Source organism: Aotus nancymaae, unplaced genomic scaffold (genome assembly GCF_030222135.1).
Source record: "Aotus nancymaae isolate 86718 unplaced genomic scaffold, 86718_ANA_hifiasm-v0.15.2.pri h1tg000020l, whole genome shotgun sequence".
NCBI classification, from domain to species: Eukaryota; Metazoa; Chordata; class Mammalia; order Primates; family Aotidae; genus Aotus; species Aotus nancymaae.
In genome coordinates, this window is record NW_026988432.1 from 18989677 (window position 1) to 19005268 (window position 15592).

The window sequence follows — 15592 nt, forward strand, 5'->3', positions numbered from 1 at the left end:
AGACGACAGGTGGATAAATCCACAAAGATGGGAAGAAACCAGCACAAAAAGAAGGAAAACCAGAACACCTCTCCTCCTACAAGGGATCACAACTCCTCACCAGCAAGGGAACAAGGCTGGATGGAGAATGAGTATGATGAAATGACAGAATCAGGCTTCAGAAGGTGGGTAATAAGAAACTTCTGTGAGCTAAAACAACATGTTCTAACCCAATGCAAAGAAACTAAGAACCTTGAAAAAAGATTTGACAAAATGCTAACGAGAATGGACAACTTAGAGAGGAATATAAGTGAAGTGATGGAGCTGAAAAACACGAGAACTTCGTGAAGCATGCACAAGTTTCAACAGCCGAATTGACCAAGCAGAAGAAAGGATATAAGAGGTCAAAGATCAACTCAATGAAATAAAACGAGAAGGCAAGATTAGAGAAAAAAGGGTAAAAAGGAATGAACAAAGTCTCCAAGAAATATGGGACTATGTGAAAAGACCTAATCTACGTCTGATGGGTGTACCTGAACGTGACAAAGAGAATGAATCCAAGCTGGAAAATACTCTTCAGGATATTATCCAGGAAAACTTCCCCAACCTAGCAAGGCAGGCCAATATTCAAGTCCAGGAAATACAGAGAAAACCACAAAGATATTCCTCAAGAAGAGCAACCCCAAGGCACATAATCGTCAGATTCACCGGGTTTGAAATGAAGGAGAAAATGCTAAGGGCAGCCAGAGAGAAAGGTCGGGTTACCCACAAAGGGAAACCCATCAGACTCACAGCAGATCTCTCAGCAGAAACCCTACAAGCCAGAAGAGAGTGGGGGCCAATATTCAACATCCTTAAAGAAAAGAACTTTCAACCCAGAATTTCATATCCAGCCAAACTAAGCTTCATAAGTGAAGGAAAAATAAAATCCTTTGCAAACAAGCAAGTACTCAGAGATTTCATCACCACCAGGCCTGCTTTACAAGAGCTCCTGAAAGAGGCACTACACATGGAAAGGAACAACCAGTACCAGCCACTCCAAAAACATACCAAATGGTAAAGAGCATCAACACAATGAAGAATCTGTGTCAACTAACAGGCAAAACAGCCAGCTAGCATCAAAATGGCAGGATCAAATTCACACATAACAATATTAACCCTAAATGTAAATGGACTAAATACCCCAATCAAAAACACAGACTGGCAAATTGGATAAAAAGCCAAAACCCATTGGTGTGCTGTATCCAGGAAACCCATCTCACATGCAAGGATACACAAAGGCTCAAAATAAAGGGATGGAGGAAGATTTAACAAGCAAATGGAGAACAAAAAAAAGCAGGAGTTGCAATTCTCATCTCTGATAAAATAGACTTTAAAGCAACAAAGATCAAAAGAGACAAAGAAGGACATTACATAATGGTAAAAGGATCAATGCAACAAGAAGAGCTAACAATCCTAAATATATATGCACCCAATACAGGAGCATCCAGATACATAAGACAAGTTCTTAATGACTTACAAGGAGACTTAGACTCCCACACAATAATAGTGGGAGACTTTAACACCCCATTGTCAATATTAGACAGATCAACCAGACAGAAAATTAACAAGGATATCCAGGACTTGAACTCAGACCTGGACCAAGCAAACCTAATAGACATTTACAGAACTCTCCACCCCAAATCCACGGAATATACATTCTTCTCAGCACCACATCACACCTACTCTAAAATTGACCACATAATTGGAAGTAAACCACTTCTCAGCAAATGCAAAAGAACGGAAACCATAACAGTCTCTCAGACCACAGTGCAATCAAGTTAGAACTCAGAATTCAGAAACTAACTCAGAACCGCACAGCTTCATGGAAACTGAACAACTGGCTCTTGAATGTTGACTGGATAAACAATGTAATGAAGGCAGAAATAAAGATGTTCTTTGAAACCAACGAGAACGAAGATACAACATACCAGAATCTCTGGGACACATTTAAAGCAGTCTCTAGAGGAAAATATATAGCAATAAGTGCCCACATGAGAAGCAAGGAGAGATCTAAAATTGACACCCTATCATCAAAATTGAAAGAACTAGAGGAGCAAGATCAAAAAAACTCAAAACCTAGCAGAAGACAAGAAATAACTAAGATTAGAGCAGAACTGAAGGAGATAGAGACACGAAAAACCCTTCAAAAAATCAATAAATCCAGGAGCTGGTTTTTCAAAAAGATCAACAAAATAGACCACTAGCCAGATTAATAAAAAAGAAAAGAGAGAATAACCAAATAGATGCAATAAAAAATGATAAAGGGGATATCACCACAGATGCCACAGAAATTCAAACCATCATCAGAGATTATTACAAACAACTCTATGCACATAAATTAGTAAACCTGGAAGAAATGGATAAATTCCTGAACACTTGCCTCCTCCCAAGCCTAAACCAGGAAGAAGTCGAAACCCTGAATAGACCAATAACAAGGTCTGAAGTTGAGGCAGCAATTAAGAGCCTACCACCCCAAAAAAGTCCAGGTCCAGATGGGTTCACAGCAGAATTCTACCAGACATACAAAGAGGAGCTGGTACCATTCCTTCTGAAACTATTCCAAATAATCCAAAAAGAAGGAGTCCTTCCCAAATCATTTTATGAGACCAATATCATCCTGATACCAAAACCTGGCAGAGACTCAACAAGAAAAGAAAACTTCAGGCCAATATCCATGATGAACATAGATGCAAAAATTTTCAATAAAATACTGGCAAGCTGATTGCAACAGCACATCAAAAAGCTTATCCACCATGATCAAGTAGGATTCATCCCGGGGATGCAAGGCTGGTTCAACATATGCAAGTCTATAAACGTAATTCACCACATAAACAGAACCAAAGACAAAAACCACATGATTATCTCAATTGATGCAGAGAAGGCCTTCGACAAAATTCAACAGCTCTTTATGCTAAAAACCCTCAATAAACTAGGTATTGACGGAACATATCTCAAAATAATAAAAGCTATTTACAACAAACCAACAGCCAATATCATACTGAATGGGCAAAAACTGGAAGCATTCCCTTTGAAATCAGGCACTAGACAAGGATGCCCTCTCTCAACACTCCTATTCAATATAGTACTGGAAGTTCTAGCCAGAGCAATCAGGCAAGAAAAAGAAATGAAGGGTATTCAAATAGGACAGGAGGAAGTCAAATTGTCTCTATTTGCAGATGACATGGTTGTATATCTAGAAGACCCCATCGTCTCAGCCCAAAATCTCCTGAAACTGATAAGCAACTTCAGCAAAGTCTCAGGATACAAAATCAATGTGCAAAAATCACAAGCATTCCTATACACCAATAACAGACTTAAAGAGAGCCACATTAAGAACGAACTGCCATTCGCAATTGCTACAAAGAGAATAAAATACCTAGGAATACAACTAACAAGGAATGTAAAAGATCTCTTCAAGGAGAACTACAAACCACTGCTCAACGAAATAAGAGAGGACACAAACAGATGGAGAAACATTCCATGTTCATGGTTAGGAAGAATCAATGTCGTGAAAATGGCCATACTGACCAAAGTAATTTACAGATTCAATGCTATCCCCATCAAGCTACCAATGACCTTCCTCACAGAACTGGAAAAAACCACCTTAAACTTCATATGGAACCAAAAGAGAGCCCACATAGCCAAGTCAATTCTAAGCAAAAAGAACGAAGCGGGAGACATCACACTACCGGACTTCAAACTATACTACAAGGCTACAGTAATCAAAACAGCATGGTACTGGTACCAAAACAGAGCTATAGACCAATGGAACAGAACAGAGGCCTCAGAGGCAACACAACACATCTACAACCATCTGATCTTTGACAAACCTGACAAAAAGAAGCAATGGGGAAAGGATTCCCTGTTTAATAAGTGATGTTGGGAAAACTGGCTAGCCATGTGCAGAAAGCAGAAACTGGACCCCTTCCTGACACCTTACACTAAAATTAACTCCAGATGGATTAAAGACTTAAACATAAGACCTAACACCATAAAAACCCTAGAAGAAAATCTAGCCAAAACCATTCAGGACATAGGCGTAGGCAAAGACTTCATGACCAAAACACCAAAAGCATTGGCAACAAAAGCCAAAATAGACAAATGGGACCTAATCAAACTCCACAGCTTCTGCACAGCAAAAGAAACAGTCATTAGAGTGAATCGGCAACCAACAGAATGGGAAAAAATTTTTGCAGTTTACCAATCTGACAAAGGGCTGATATCCAGAATTTACAATGAACTAAAACAGATTTACAAGAAAAAAACAAGCCCATTCAAAAGTGGGCAAAGGATATGAACAGACACTTTACAAAAGAAGACATACATGAGGCCAACAAACATATGAGAAAATGCTCATCATCACTGGTCATTAGAGAATGCAAATCAAAACTACATTGAGATACCATCTCACACCAGTTAGAATGGCGATCATTAAAAAATCTGGAGACAACAGATGCTGGAGAGGATGTGGAGAAATAGGAACACTTCTACACTGTTGGTGGGAGTGTAAATTAGTTCAACCATTGTGGAAGACAGTGTGGCGATTCCTCAAGGACCTGGAAATAGAAATTCCATTTGACCCAGCAATCCCATTACTGGGTATATATCCAAAGGATTATAAATCATTCTACTATAATGACACATGCTCATGAATGTTCGTTGCAGCAGAGTTTACAATAGCAAAGGCTTGGAACCAACCCAAATGCCCATCGGTGATAGACTGGACAGGGAAAATGTGGCACATGTACACCATGGAATATTATGTAGCCATCAAAAATGATGAATTAATGTCCTTTGTAGGGACATGGATGAGCCTGGAAACCATCACTCTCAGCAAACTGACGCAAAAACAGAAAATCAAACACCGCATGTTCTTACTCATAGGCAGGTGTTGAACAATGAGAACACATGGTCACAGGGAGGGGAGCACTACACACTGGGGTCTGATGGGGGGAAATAGGGGAGGGACAGCGGGGGGTGGTGAGTTGGGGAGAGATGGCATGGGGAGAAATGCCAGATATAGGTGAAGGGGAGGAAGGCAGCAAATCACACTGCCACGTGTGTACCTATGCAACAATCCTGGATGTTCTTCACATGTACCCCAAAACTTAAAATGCAATAAAAAAAAATTAAAAAAAAGAAACTGAAAAAGAAACATCCTATTATCTTCTTCATAGCTGCAGAAAGACCATTTAATCTTGTTCAACATTTATTCATAATAAAAATTTTCAAAAAAATTAAGTAAAGAGAACTTCCTAAACCCAATAAAGAGTATTAATAAGAAACTTACAATATTATTCCAAATGTGAAAACATTAGCAGTATTCCCTTTAAAGTCAGAAACGAGACAAGGAAGCCTACAACCACCACTTCTATTTCCATAGTGTCTTTGAGGTCCTAGCTGGCATCATATTAAGAACCCATATAACATTCCTCTAAATCAATAGGCCAAAAAAAAAAAAAATCCCTCACAGTAGAAAAATGGACAAATGACATGAACAGATGTTTCACATAAGATATACATATAGCTATTAAAAATATGAACAATGTTCAGTATCACCAGTGGTTAGGGAAAACCAAATCAAGACCACATGAGATACTATTTAACATGTGACTGGCAAAAATATAAAAGTCTGACTATCAAGTGATGGATAGAGTACAGATTCATGTTATCTTTTGCTGGCTGAGGGGAGTGGGGTAAATGTGAACTCGGCAACCACTTTACAAAACTGTCTGGCATTCCTTCTTAAAATTGAATACCGTCACACCCTATGACCCAGCAATTCCAAGTCCTAGAATTACACCGCAAATAATTCTTGCATACATATTCCAGGAGACATATACAAGACTGTTAAAACAGCACTGTTCACAACAGCAAAAACCCGCAACTAGCTCAAATGCTCACCAACAGGAGAGTAGTTGAAAAAAACCGTAGCATGTTTGCATAATAGAATATTACATAGCAGATAAAGTGAAAAAACTACAGTCATGCAACAATATGGATCAATCTTAGCAATATAATAATAACTAGAAAAATTCTAGTCCCAAAAGACTACATACAGCATAATACCATTTTATAAAGTTAAAAGCAAACTTTTTTGGGGTATATATAAACTCAAAAAAACTATGTAAGAAGAAAAAGGAATGATAAGTTTAGAATGGTGGTTATCATGGAGTGGGAGCAGGGAAAAGAGGGTTTCTATAATTAAATGTAGGTTACTGTCAAGGTTCTATATTCATATTGAATATCCACACACAATAAAAACCTTCAGAAGTATATTCAATACTTCTAATAATGCTGTCCTGTATAGTACAAAATAAAAATTGGGGGTTACAGACTGATGGCTGCAGCTTTATAACAACCAATTTATCTCATATTTTGTTTTCCTATCACACAGTTGAAATTGGTCAAAGGGCTGGGCAATGGTGGGTCACACTTCTAATTCCAGCATTTTGGGAGGCTGAGTTGGGTGGATGAGTTGAGGTCAGGAGTTCGAGACAGGCCTGGCCAACATGGCAAAACCCTGTCTCTACCAAAAATACAAAAATTAGCTAGGCATGGTGGTGCGTGCCTAAAGTCCCAGTTCCAGTTACTAGACTTGGGAGGTTGAGGCCAAAGAATCATTTGAACCTGGGAGGCGGAGGCTGCAGTAAGCCAAGGTTGTGCCACTGCACTCTAGTCTGGGTGACAGAGTGAGACTCCGTCTCAAAAAAAAACTAAAAAGAAATTGATAACATGTTTATTTTCCCCTTCAACTGCTTGGCTTATAATCTCTCACCATTTTCCCCTCCTTTTTTGAGACAAGGGCTTGCTCTGTGGCACATGCTGGAGAGCAGTGGCATGATCATACTTACTACTGTCTCAAACTCCCAGGCTCAAGCAATCCTCCCACCTAAGCCTGGCTAATTTTTAAAATTTTTATAGAGATGGGAGTCTCACAATGTTGTCTAGGCTGGTCTCAAACTTCTGTGCTCAAGTGATTCTCCAGCCTCAGCCTCCCCAGCTGCTGGAATTACAGGCATGAGCCACTGTACCTGGCCCTGAATATTTTTTTTTTAATTGAGATGGGGTCTTGCTGTGTTGGTCAGGCTGGTCTTGAATTCCTGGGCTCAAGTAATCCTCCTACCTTGGCCTCCCAAAGTGCTGGGATTACAGGTGTGAGCCACAGGCCCAGCTACAGAATAATTTTTTACTAAATAATCCAGAAGATCCAAAGGGAGAAGCAGCAAAGTTTTGTTTCAAAGTTGAATGACTTGTGAAAAATTTTGTACAACTACTTTTTGCTCTTTACTGCTAAGACAGGGGTCAGACATAAAGCACCCAAAACTCAAAATAAGGGCTGGATTTAACCATATTATTTATCATGATATATCATTGCACAAAATAAGTAAGTAAATCATGATACTATTAGGCCTTCACTTATTTTGTACAATGAGTTGGCCACTCCCCATGAAGGGCACAGTGTGGACGGCACTGAACTGAGTGTGCTCTGTGGACACTGCAGTGTCTTCTTGCCTGGGCAACTGCAGTTAAGCAGACATGGTGAAACTGAAAAAGATCAGCAAAAAGCAAAATTTTCCTAAGACTATAAGAAGTTCAAGTATCCTCACAGCATATATCAAGATGCCATTCATTGCTATGACAATTTGGTAAACATCATATCTGGGTGAGCATGGTGCTTACAGTTAAAATTGTACTTAAAAATGAAATGCAAATAAAACACTTTAGAGTTTCTGGAGCACCTTACTGGATCTCAGTTTGAATATAACTGACATAATCCAAAAGTTTTCTTTTTTTTTTAAGCAGCAGAACCTTTTCTTCAAATGTGAGCTTAAGAAGCAGCCCAATGTATAAACAAATAAAAGCAGAACTTCTCTGGTTGAAGTAGGACGGTGGCAGGAAGTCCAAAGCCCTGGCTGGTTATGTTAAATGGAAAAGCGGCTAAGTCAAGTGATATAACTAAAATAGCTACACAGATAAAAACATGAAAATAAATATGGCTGACAGTGGTCAAATAACTTATACCCAAACTGCCATCACTGGGAACATCCATGAAACTCCATTTTCTAGTGGTGCTAGTTTGTAAAAGAATTACCTCCTTAATTTATTTTATTTTATTTTGGAGACAGAGTCTCGCTATGTTACCCAGATGGCTGGTCTTGAACTCCTGGCCTTAAGTGATCTTCCTGCCTTGGCTTCCCAAAGTGCTGAAATTACAGCTTGAACACCATGCCTAGCCAAGTTACCTTCTATTTGCTATGGCTTATAAAATGTTATTTTCAAAAAACACAGTGTAATCTGTCAATATAATAGGTACTTATTCAGCATCTGACATGTTCATAGCATTCTATCAGCAAGCAGGAAAAGAACAGATAGAAGATGTGGCATTAAACCCCCCTAGGATCACATCCTTAAATCATGATTTTAAAACTATTAAGTTCATAAAGGATAAAAATGAACTCAGCTTTTCCCAGCAGTGTGTAAACATTTCTGCAAAGTTTTCTCTCTCTCATCCTGGGAGAGACTGATCACTGGACAACTCTTCACCACCGCTCCACACCCGCTACCCAAAATAAGGAGATTTGCTAGCACCAAGGCACTGAGCATAGAAACAAAGTAGAGCTCTAAGGATTCAACTTCATTTCATGACTGTGCCTGGGCTTAGCCTTGTAGTCTAAATAATGCTGCACAGATGGTGGAGAGCTTTGTCAACACGGAAGGAAAGAAGACATCAAATAGCAAGAGTGTTGTGGAACGTTATATTAATATCAAAATTGTTGTATAAAGTAGATACTAATTCTAAATCCACACAACAGTAAGAATGAAACGATCACCAGAGAGGGAACCCTGAATAGGTATATCTCCTCCTTTTTTTGAGTAGTTTTCTCTTATTTTTTATTTTACCTTCTGCAACTTCATCCAGTAACACAGTAATTTTCTTCTCTTCTAATAATCTGTCTTTTAAAAATTTCATAAAGATTCCATTTGCCAATCCAGAATGCTGGATTTCAAAAGCTTCTGCTCCTTGACACCTTAAAAACAGAAAAAGAAAGACATTAAACCAGGCACAGAAAGGCAAATGCTGTATGTTCTTGATTATATGTGGATGCTAATAAAAATGAACTCGGAGAAGCAGCCAGCAGAATTGTAGTTACCAGAGGCTGGTGGGTGGAAAGGTTCGGGGAATGTTAGTCACAGGGCACAATGTTTCTCAGGAGGAAAAAACTGATAAGTGTTCAAGGTGATATGTTAATTAACTTGATTCAATCATTCCACATTGAATATGTACATCACAGCGTATCTTTGTATCCCATAAACATATACAATTATAACTTGTCAATATCAAATAAAAATCATATTTAAAAAAGAAAACATTAGAAAACACTTGCCACATGGGACTTCTGTATACACTAATGAGCCTCATTTTCTCTTCTGCCTCTCACATGACATCAATAATTAAATAATTAAGCTTTAAGCAGGAACTATACGCTTTTGGCTTAACAGTAAGATACCAAGATACGGAATGCTAAAGTCAATGATTTAAAATTTTCTACAAAGAATATCAAGGAGGTAAATTTATGCCTACATGTTGATAGGTATTTTCTAGGCCTCTAATCTATAATCAAAAAGACCTCAGGAGCCAGGCACAGTGGCACATGCCTGTAGTCCCTGCAACTCAGAAGGCTGAGACAGGAGGATCACTTGAGCCCAGGAGCAGTGAGCTATGATTGTGCCTCTGTACTCCAGCCGGGGTGACAGGGTAAGACCCCTGCTCCTAAAAAGCAAAAACAAACAAAAAGACATCAAAGAATAAAGGAATCTTTAACATAAACATAAAAGTTTCTTACGTGGCATATCCAAACACAATATTGGCAGTGACTTTTAGTGCATCCAAGATTGGAATAGTATCATCGTAGTCATTTCTATTTAAGGGAGGCAGAGAAGAACAGATAGAAATATGAAAAGTTAAAGAGCATTCTTAAAAGTGTAAATAATGAGAAAATACAACACTATTTTAGAATACATAATTTAAAATTATAGATCTAAAATTTTTCGTCTAGGTAGCCATGTATCTACCAAAAATAACCCAGGACTCCTAAACTATTAAGACAGCAGACAGTCATATTTTTTCTTGTTAGCTTTAAAACTGGAGTTGCATTTGAACTCTGGCACTGGATTTTGATTGGTAAATGCTGAGCAAGCAAAAAATAGTAAATCTAGAAGAACAGTCATTGGTTCTATTCCTTAGTAAGGCAATGGCAGACAAATGGGATCCAAACCTCCAAACATCTGCTTCAGCTACTCATTCTGTGTCTGCAAGACCAGAAGTCCTAACTCCATGGGTGTTGGTTTCGTTAAGTCCTGAGGGAATAACTATAGTGATTATTAAAGACATCTGAAGGCATTCTGGAGTGTTGAATCCCCTGTAGTATGAGTAAATGCCCATGCCAGTTAGTTCATTTGTGTTCTATAGCAAATAGGAAGAATTTAAAAAATTAGATCTACATGGAGTAAATAAACATATTTTTCTTTAGTTTTGTTCTTCCAGTTTCAATGTATAAACTAAAATTCATAAAGGCAAATGGCTGTTAGCATTTCACAGGTTTCTCTAGTTTGTCAAGGTTGATACTTAACTCCAACAATGGTTAATAAAGATTAGAAAATTTACCTTTTCCTACACATATCCAACAAGAACACATTAAGTCCAGTTTCTTTTTCTTGCATCAATTTTAGTATATTTTGCACACACAGACAATTTTCAGACCTATATGGATTTGGAGCATCAACAGGGACCATGAAACTGTTCCCAAAATTTTCATAACCATGTCCTGCATAATACAATAACCCTAAAAAGAAGAAAAATAAAAGAGAGGTAGATGTCAATTCTAAATGTACTCTGAACATATAGATTACATAACTTTTTCAAAAAAAACCTATGATTTTGATTTTCTTCAAGTTGATGTGAGCATATGTAAGAAATATCCAATTATAAACAGACAACGTTTAATTTGCATTTAAAATTACTGGCAACAAGCCAGGTGCAATGGCTCACACCTATAATCCCAGCACTTTGGGAGGCCCAGGCAGGCAGATAACCTGAGGTCAAGGGTTTGAGAGCAGCCTGGCCAACGTGGTAAAACCCCATCTCTCCTAAAAATACAAAAATTGGCTAGGCGTGGTGGCGGGCACCTGTAATCCCAGCTACTAGGGAGGCTGAGGCAGGAGAATTACTTGAACCTGGGAGGTGGAGGTTGCTATGAGCCAAGATCATGCCGCTGCACTCCAGCCTGGGTGACAGGGCAAGACTCTGTCTCAAAAAAAAAAAAAAAAAATCATAAATAAAAAAATTATCACCAATAGTCTGCACTTAAACTTTGTGTTTTAAGACAATATTAGAATGCTATCTGAAGTATATCCTAATTTATAAAATATATTTGTAACCAATAGTATAATATAAAATACAATTTTATTTCATGATATGTAAAAAAGAATGTAGCTAGGATTTCTCTCCTGATGCCATGAAGCTAGGAGTTCTGTTAGGACAGAGACAGTCTTAGGTTTATTTGTGAATTCCTGGCACAGAGCAGGAGCTTAGTAAGCATTAAATGGAGGAACACACACACAATTCAGATGAATAGCAACTGCAATATAAAGTCAAGAAACTCTGCAGGTATTACCATCAACATTAGTTAAGCATTATAAAAATATAAATGTAGATTTATAACCAGAGATGGGAAATCTGACTTCACAGATTACTATTTTTTCTTTTTGCTATGAGATATAAATATCATTAATCTTCCATCTAGAGTCTTTTGAATTAATCTAAAATTTGGGACAGTTTAAGGACTCAATAGATGAATCAGATTTCCTGAGAATTAATACTATAAAAACTAACCCAAACAACTCAATGTTTTCTTGAAAAGAAATTTGTTTTGGCTGTAACAAACAACAAAAATATCAATCTGAACTTCTTTATAAAAATACTGGACAGAAATAGCTTTGAAGATATACTCCCCTCTGCTTGTAATCTCTAGAGCCCATTAATTTTACTCTCTTAATATTCTGGATATGATGATTTCTTTACACAGTATTTTAAAGCAAATAGTAAAAGGCATTTAGATAGGGAACCAAAAATAGCTAATCCATTTTAATTACAGCCCCGACTCCTAGCAGAGAATGTGACTTTGAGAACTAAACACAATTTGCTTCATGTGGTCCTAGAGGACAAAATCCAGGTCTACTTTTTTCGAATTTCTATTAAAATAGGAAAAATGGTTCTTTGAAATACACCATTTCAGCTAAAATGAGAAAATGGATATACCCATTTACCACGTATGGATTTATACTATTGCTCATGTGCACACTGGAAGTTATCATGTAGGCACTGAGGGAGACAAAGACAAAGATTCATGCATGGAGATTCACGCATGCTCATGTTATCAAGCAACATTGAAAGTCATCATATAATTAAATGCCATAAATCATGTTGTGGGACAACGATGTATGTATGAAATAAGTACAGAGAGGAATATCAGTATGAAGTGAAACAACAGGGGATGGTCTGAAGGGAGAGAATGGCTAGAATTTGGAAAGGCGGAGAGACAGCAAGGTAGATATGGGCAGGAGAACAGAAGTAAACATGGAATGGACCTGGAATGAAAGCTAAGAGAAAAGAGACTAGCCTAGCAAGAAACTAAATTACTAATATGAATGAAAATAAGAGTGCACACATAGGAAATTTTAAAAAGGAATGCACAGATAGGGAGGGTTTTAAAAAAAATGACCAAAGGAATGGATTTATTTTAACAAACCACGAAGACCAGGAAAGTGAAAAGACAACCCACACAACAGGAGAAAATATTTGCAAATCATTTATCTGATAAGGAAAGCTTGTATCCAGAATAAAGAACTCTTCCACTCATCAATAAAAAGACTAATGACTTGATTTAAAACTAGTGAAAGGATCTGATGCTTCTCGAAAGAAGAGAAACAAATGGCAAATATGTACATGAAAAGATGCTTAACATCATTAGCCCCTAGTGAGATGCAAATCCAAGCCATTTCACACTCGCCAGGATGGCTACAATAAAAAAGACAGACAAGAACAAGTGTTGGCAAGGATGTAGAGAAACTGGAACCCTCATTCATTTCTGGTGGCACAAATGTAAAATGGTGTAGGAACTTTGGAAAGAGTCTCGCAGTTCCTCAAAAAGTTAAATATAGAACTGCCATATGACCCAGCAGTTTCACTCCCAGGTACACAGTGAAGAAAACTGGAAACTATGTCCACACAAGAATGTGTACACAAATGTTCATAGCAGTATTATTCACAATGTCCAAAAATATCTATGAGATGATAAATGGATAAAATATAGTGTAATCATATAATGGAATATTATCTAGCCCTAAAATAATGAAGTTCTAGTACATGCTACAATATAAATGAACTTTGAAAACATTATGCAAAGTGAAAGAAGCCAGACATAAAAGGCCACATATTGGGTGATTCCATTTATATGAATGTTCAGAATAGGCAAATCCATAGAAAAAAAATAGATTTATGGTTGCCAGGGGCTGCAGTAAGGAGGAATGGGAGTGACTGCTAATGGATACGGAGTTTCTTTTTGGGGTGATGGAAATCTTCTGAAGTTAGGTAGTGGTGACTGATATCCAACTTTGTGAATATACTGAAATCATTAAATTACACACTTTAAAAAGAGTATAATTTATACTCAAGTATTCAAAATATAACTGTATTTTCCATCAGTCTCTTTACTGCTTCAAGAGCAAGATAAACTTATTTTTAACCTCCACAACTGTGCTCAAGTCACTCTATTTTCTATCTACCCAAACCATAACCAGTCCTCAGAGGTTATTTCCAAAGTTCAGAATCCTTGGCAACTTTCTACTTGGTTTGTGGCTTTCTAAACACTTCAATCCCTACCTTGAAATGCTGTAGCAGCACTTTCTGACAATCACATACTGGCTTTTCTTGATATTGTAGAGTCCTATGTCTACTTAGTTTTTCTGATAAGAAATCATCATAATGACACTAATCTCTTACATTTGTACAGTCTGAGTATCTCTTATCTGAAATGTTTGGGACCAGAAGTGTTTTGGATTTTCAGATTAGAGATAACCCGTATAACATTTTCTTGGTTTTCAAAGGACTTTCATACACACAATCTAATTTTAATCTACATAACAGCTTTAAACACTTTCCACTCTTATTTTATAGAGAAAATTAAATTACATAGATTAAATGATTTGCTTAAAATCACACAGTTGATGTATGTTGCAACTCTATATATAGTGTTTTTTCTCATTGCAGTAAGGGAGTATAATTTTCTTAGGAGGACAGATCATGATCTTTATGCACTATTATTTCCCTCAGTACATAGCATGCATTCTCCTTATCTGGACTATGGATGTAACAGGAAGAACTCAGTAAATACTTACTGAATTGCATTAAATTAATGCAAACCAATCAAGACAGTGTCAGATCTGGAGTTCTTTTTTCAGGGGTCTGACTTTCAGTAGAAATGCTGTCATTTCAACAACTGGTATTACTTCGAAACAGCTGACCAGCAAGCCTGGGTGCTGCCTCCCTCATGTCAGGTAACATATCTGGCTTCACCAAGACTTGACTGGGTGATGATATAAATGTGAGAGAAGGCTTAGCTTCCATTCATCCAGGGAAAAGCTGAATGTTGTTCCCTTACGTTAATGCCACATGCCCAGCCCTGCTACTGCTGAATAAAATTAAGGCATTTAACACCAAAATATTTTTTTCTCTTTCCTAAAATGTCTTATGAAAAGTGTAACTATTTTGTATTGAAGTCTGCAACCAAATTATATTCAGGGGAATTAAGTACTTCTGTGTAAAATAAACTAGTCCAAATCATTAAAAAAATTTTATTATTTATTTGAGACAGGGTCTTGCTCTGTTACCCAGACTGGAGTGCAGCAGTGCAATCACAGCTCACTGCAGCTTCGACCTCCCAGGTTCAAGCTATCCTCCCACCTTAGCCTCCCAAGTAGCTGGGACCACAGGCACGTGCCACCATGTGTGGCTAATTTTTAAATTTTTGTAGAGGTGAATTCTCACTGTATTGTCTAGGCTGGTCTCGAACTCCTGGGCTCAAGCAACCCTCCCACCTTAGTTTCTCAGAGTGTTAGGGTTATAGGTGTGAGCCACTGTGCCTGGCTCAAATCATTTTTTTAAAAAAACTCCATCCTAGCTAGTACTGCTTATTTAATTAACTATCCCATTACCCAAGAATAGAGAAGAAAATAGGTATTTTTTTTTATTACAAATGTCAATAACTTATTGTAGAAATATAACATTGTTAGAAATATAATTCTGCAAGTTGGATACTTAGGGAGTTTTATTTCTTGGGAGCATGATTCAAGAATACAGTCACAGATATTTACTTTTGTCTACAGAGAAAATAATCATTTAAATGAAAAAACTTTTCCACTCGAGTGAATACATGCTCCACCTGGCACAGTGAGTGGTTGATGAGCCACCCCAGCAGGCTTACACAGCACTATGTGCCAGGCACGATTC

At 37.5% G+C, this 15592-nt stretch overlaps 1 protein-coding gene across 2 annotated transcripts in view; it reads right to left on the reverse strand.

Moving 5' to 3' along the window:
* MALT1 (MALT1 paracaspase) overlaps window positions 1–15592 on the reverse strand; it is a 95616-nt gene that overhangs the window by 17107 nt on the left and 62917 nt on the right. For both annotated transcript variants that reach the window (XM_021672039.2, XM_021672038.2), the window contains 3 exons: window positions 10691–10868; window positions 9870–9944; window positions 8926–9053 (listed from right to left, as the gene is read on the reverse strand). In XM_021672039.2, coding sequence (XP_021527714.2) covers window positions 8926–9053; window positions 9870–9944; window positions 10691–10868 — 381 coding nt within the window. The remainder of the gene's footprint in view (window positions 1–8925; window positions 9054–9869; window positions 9945–10690; window positions 10869–15592) is intronic.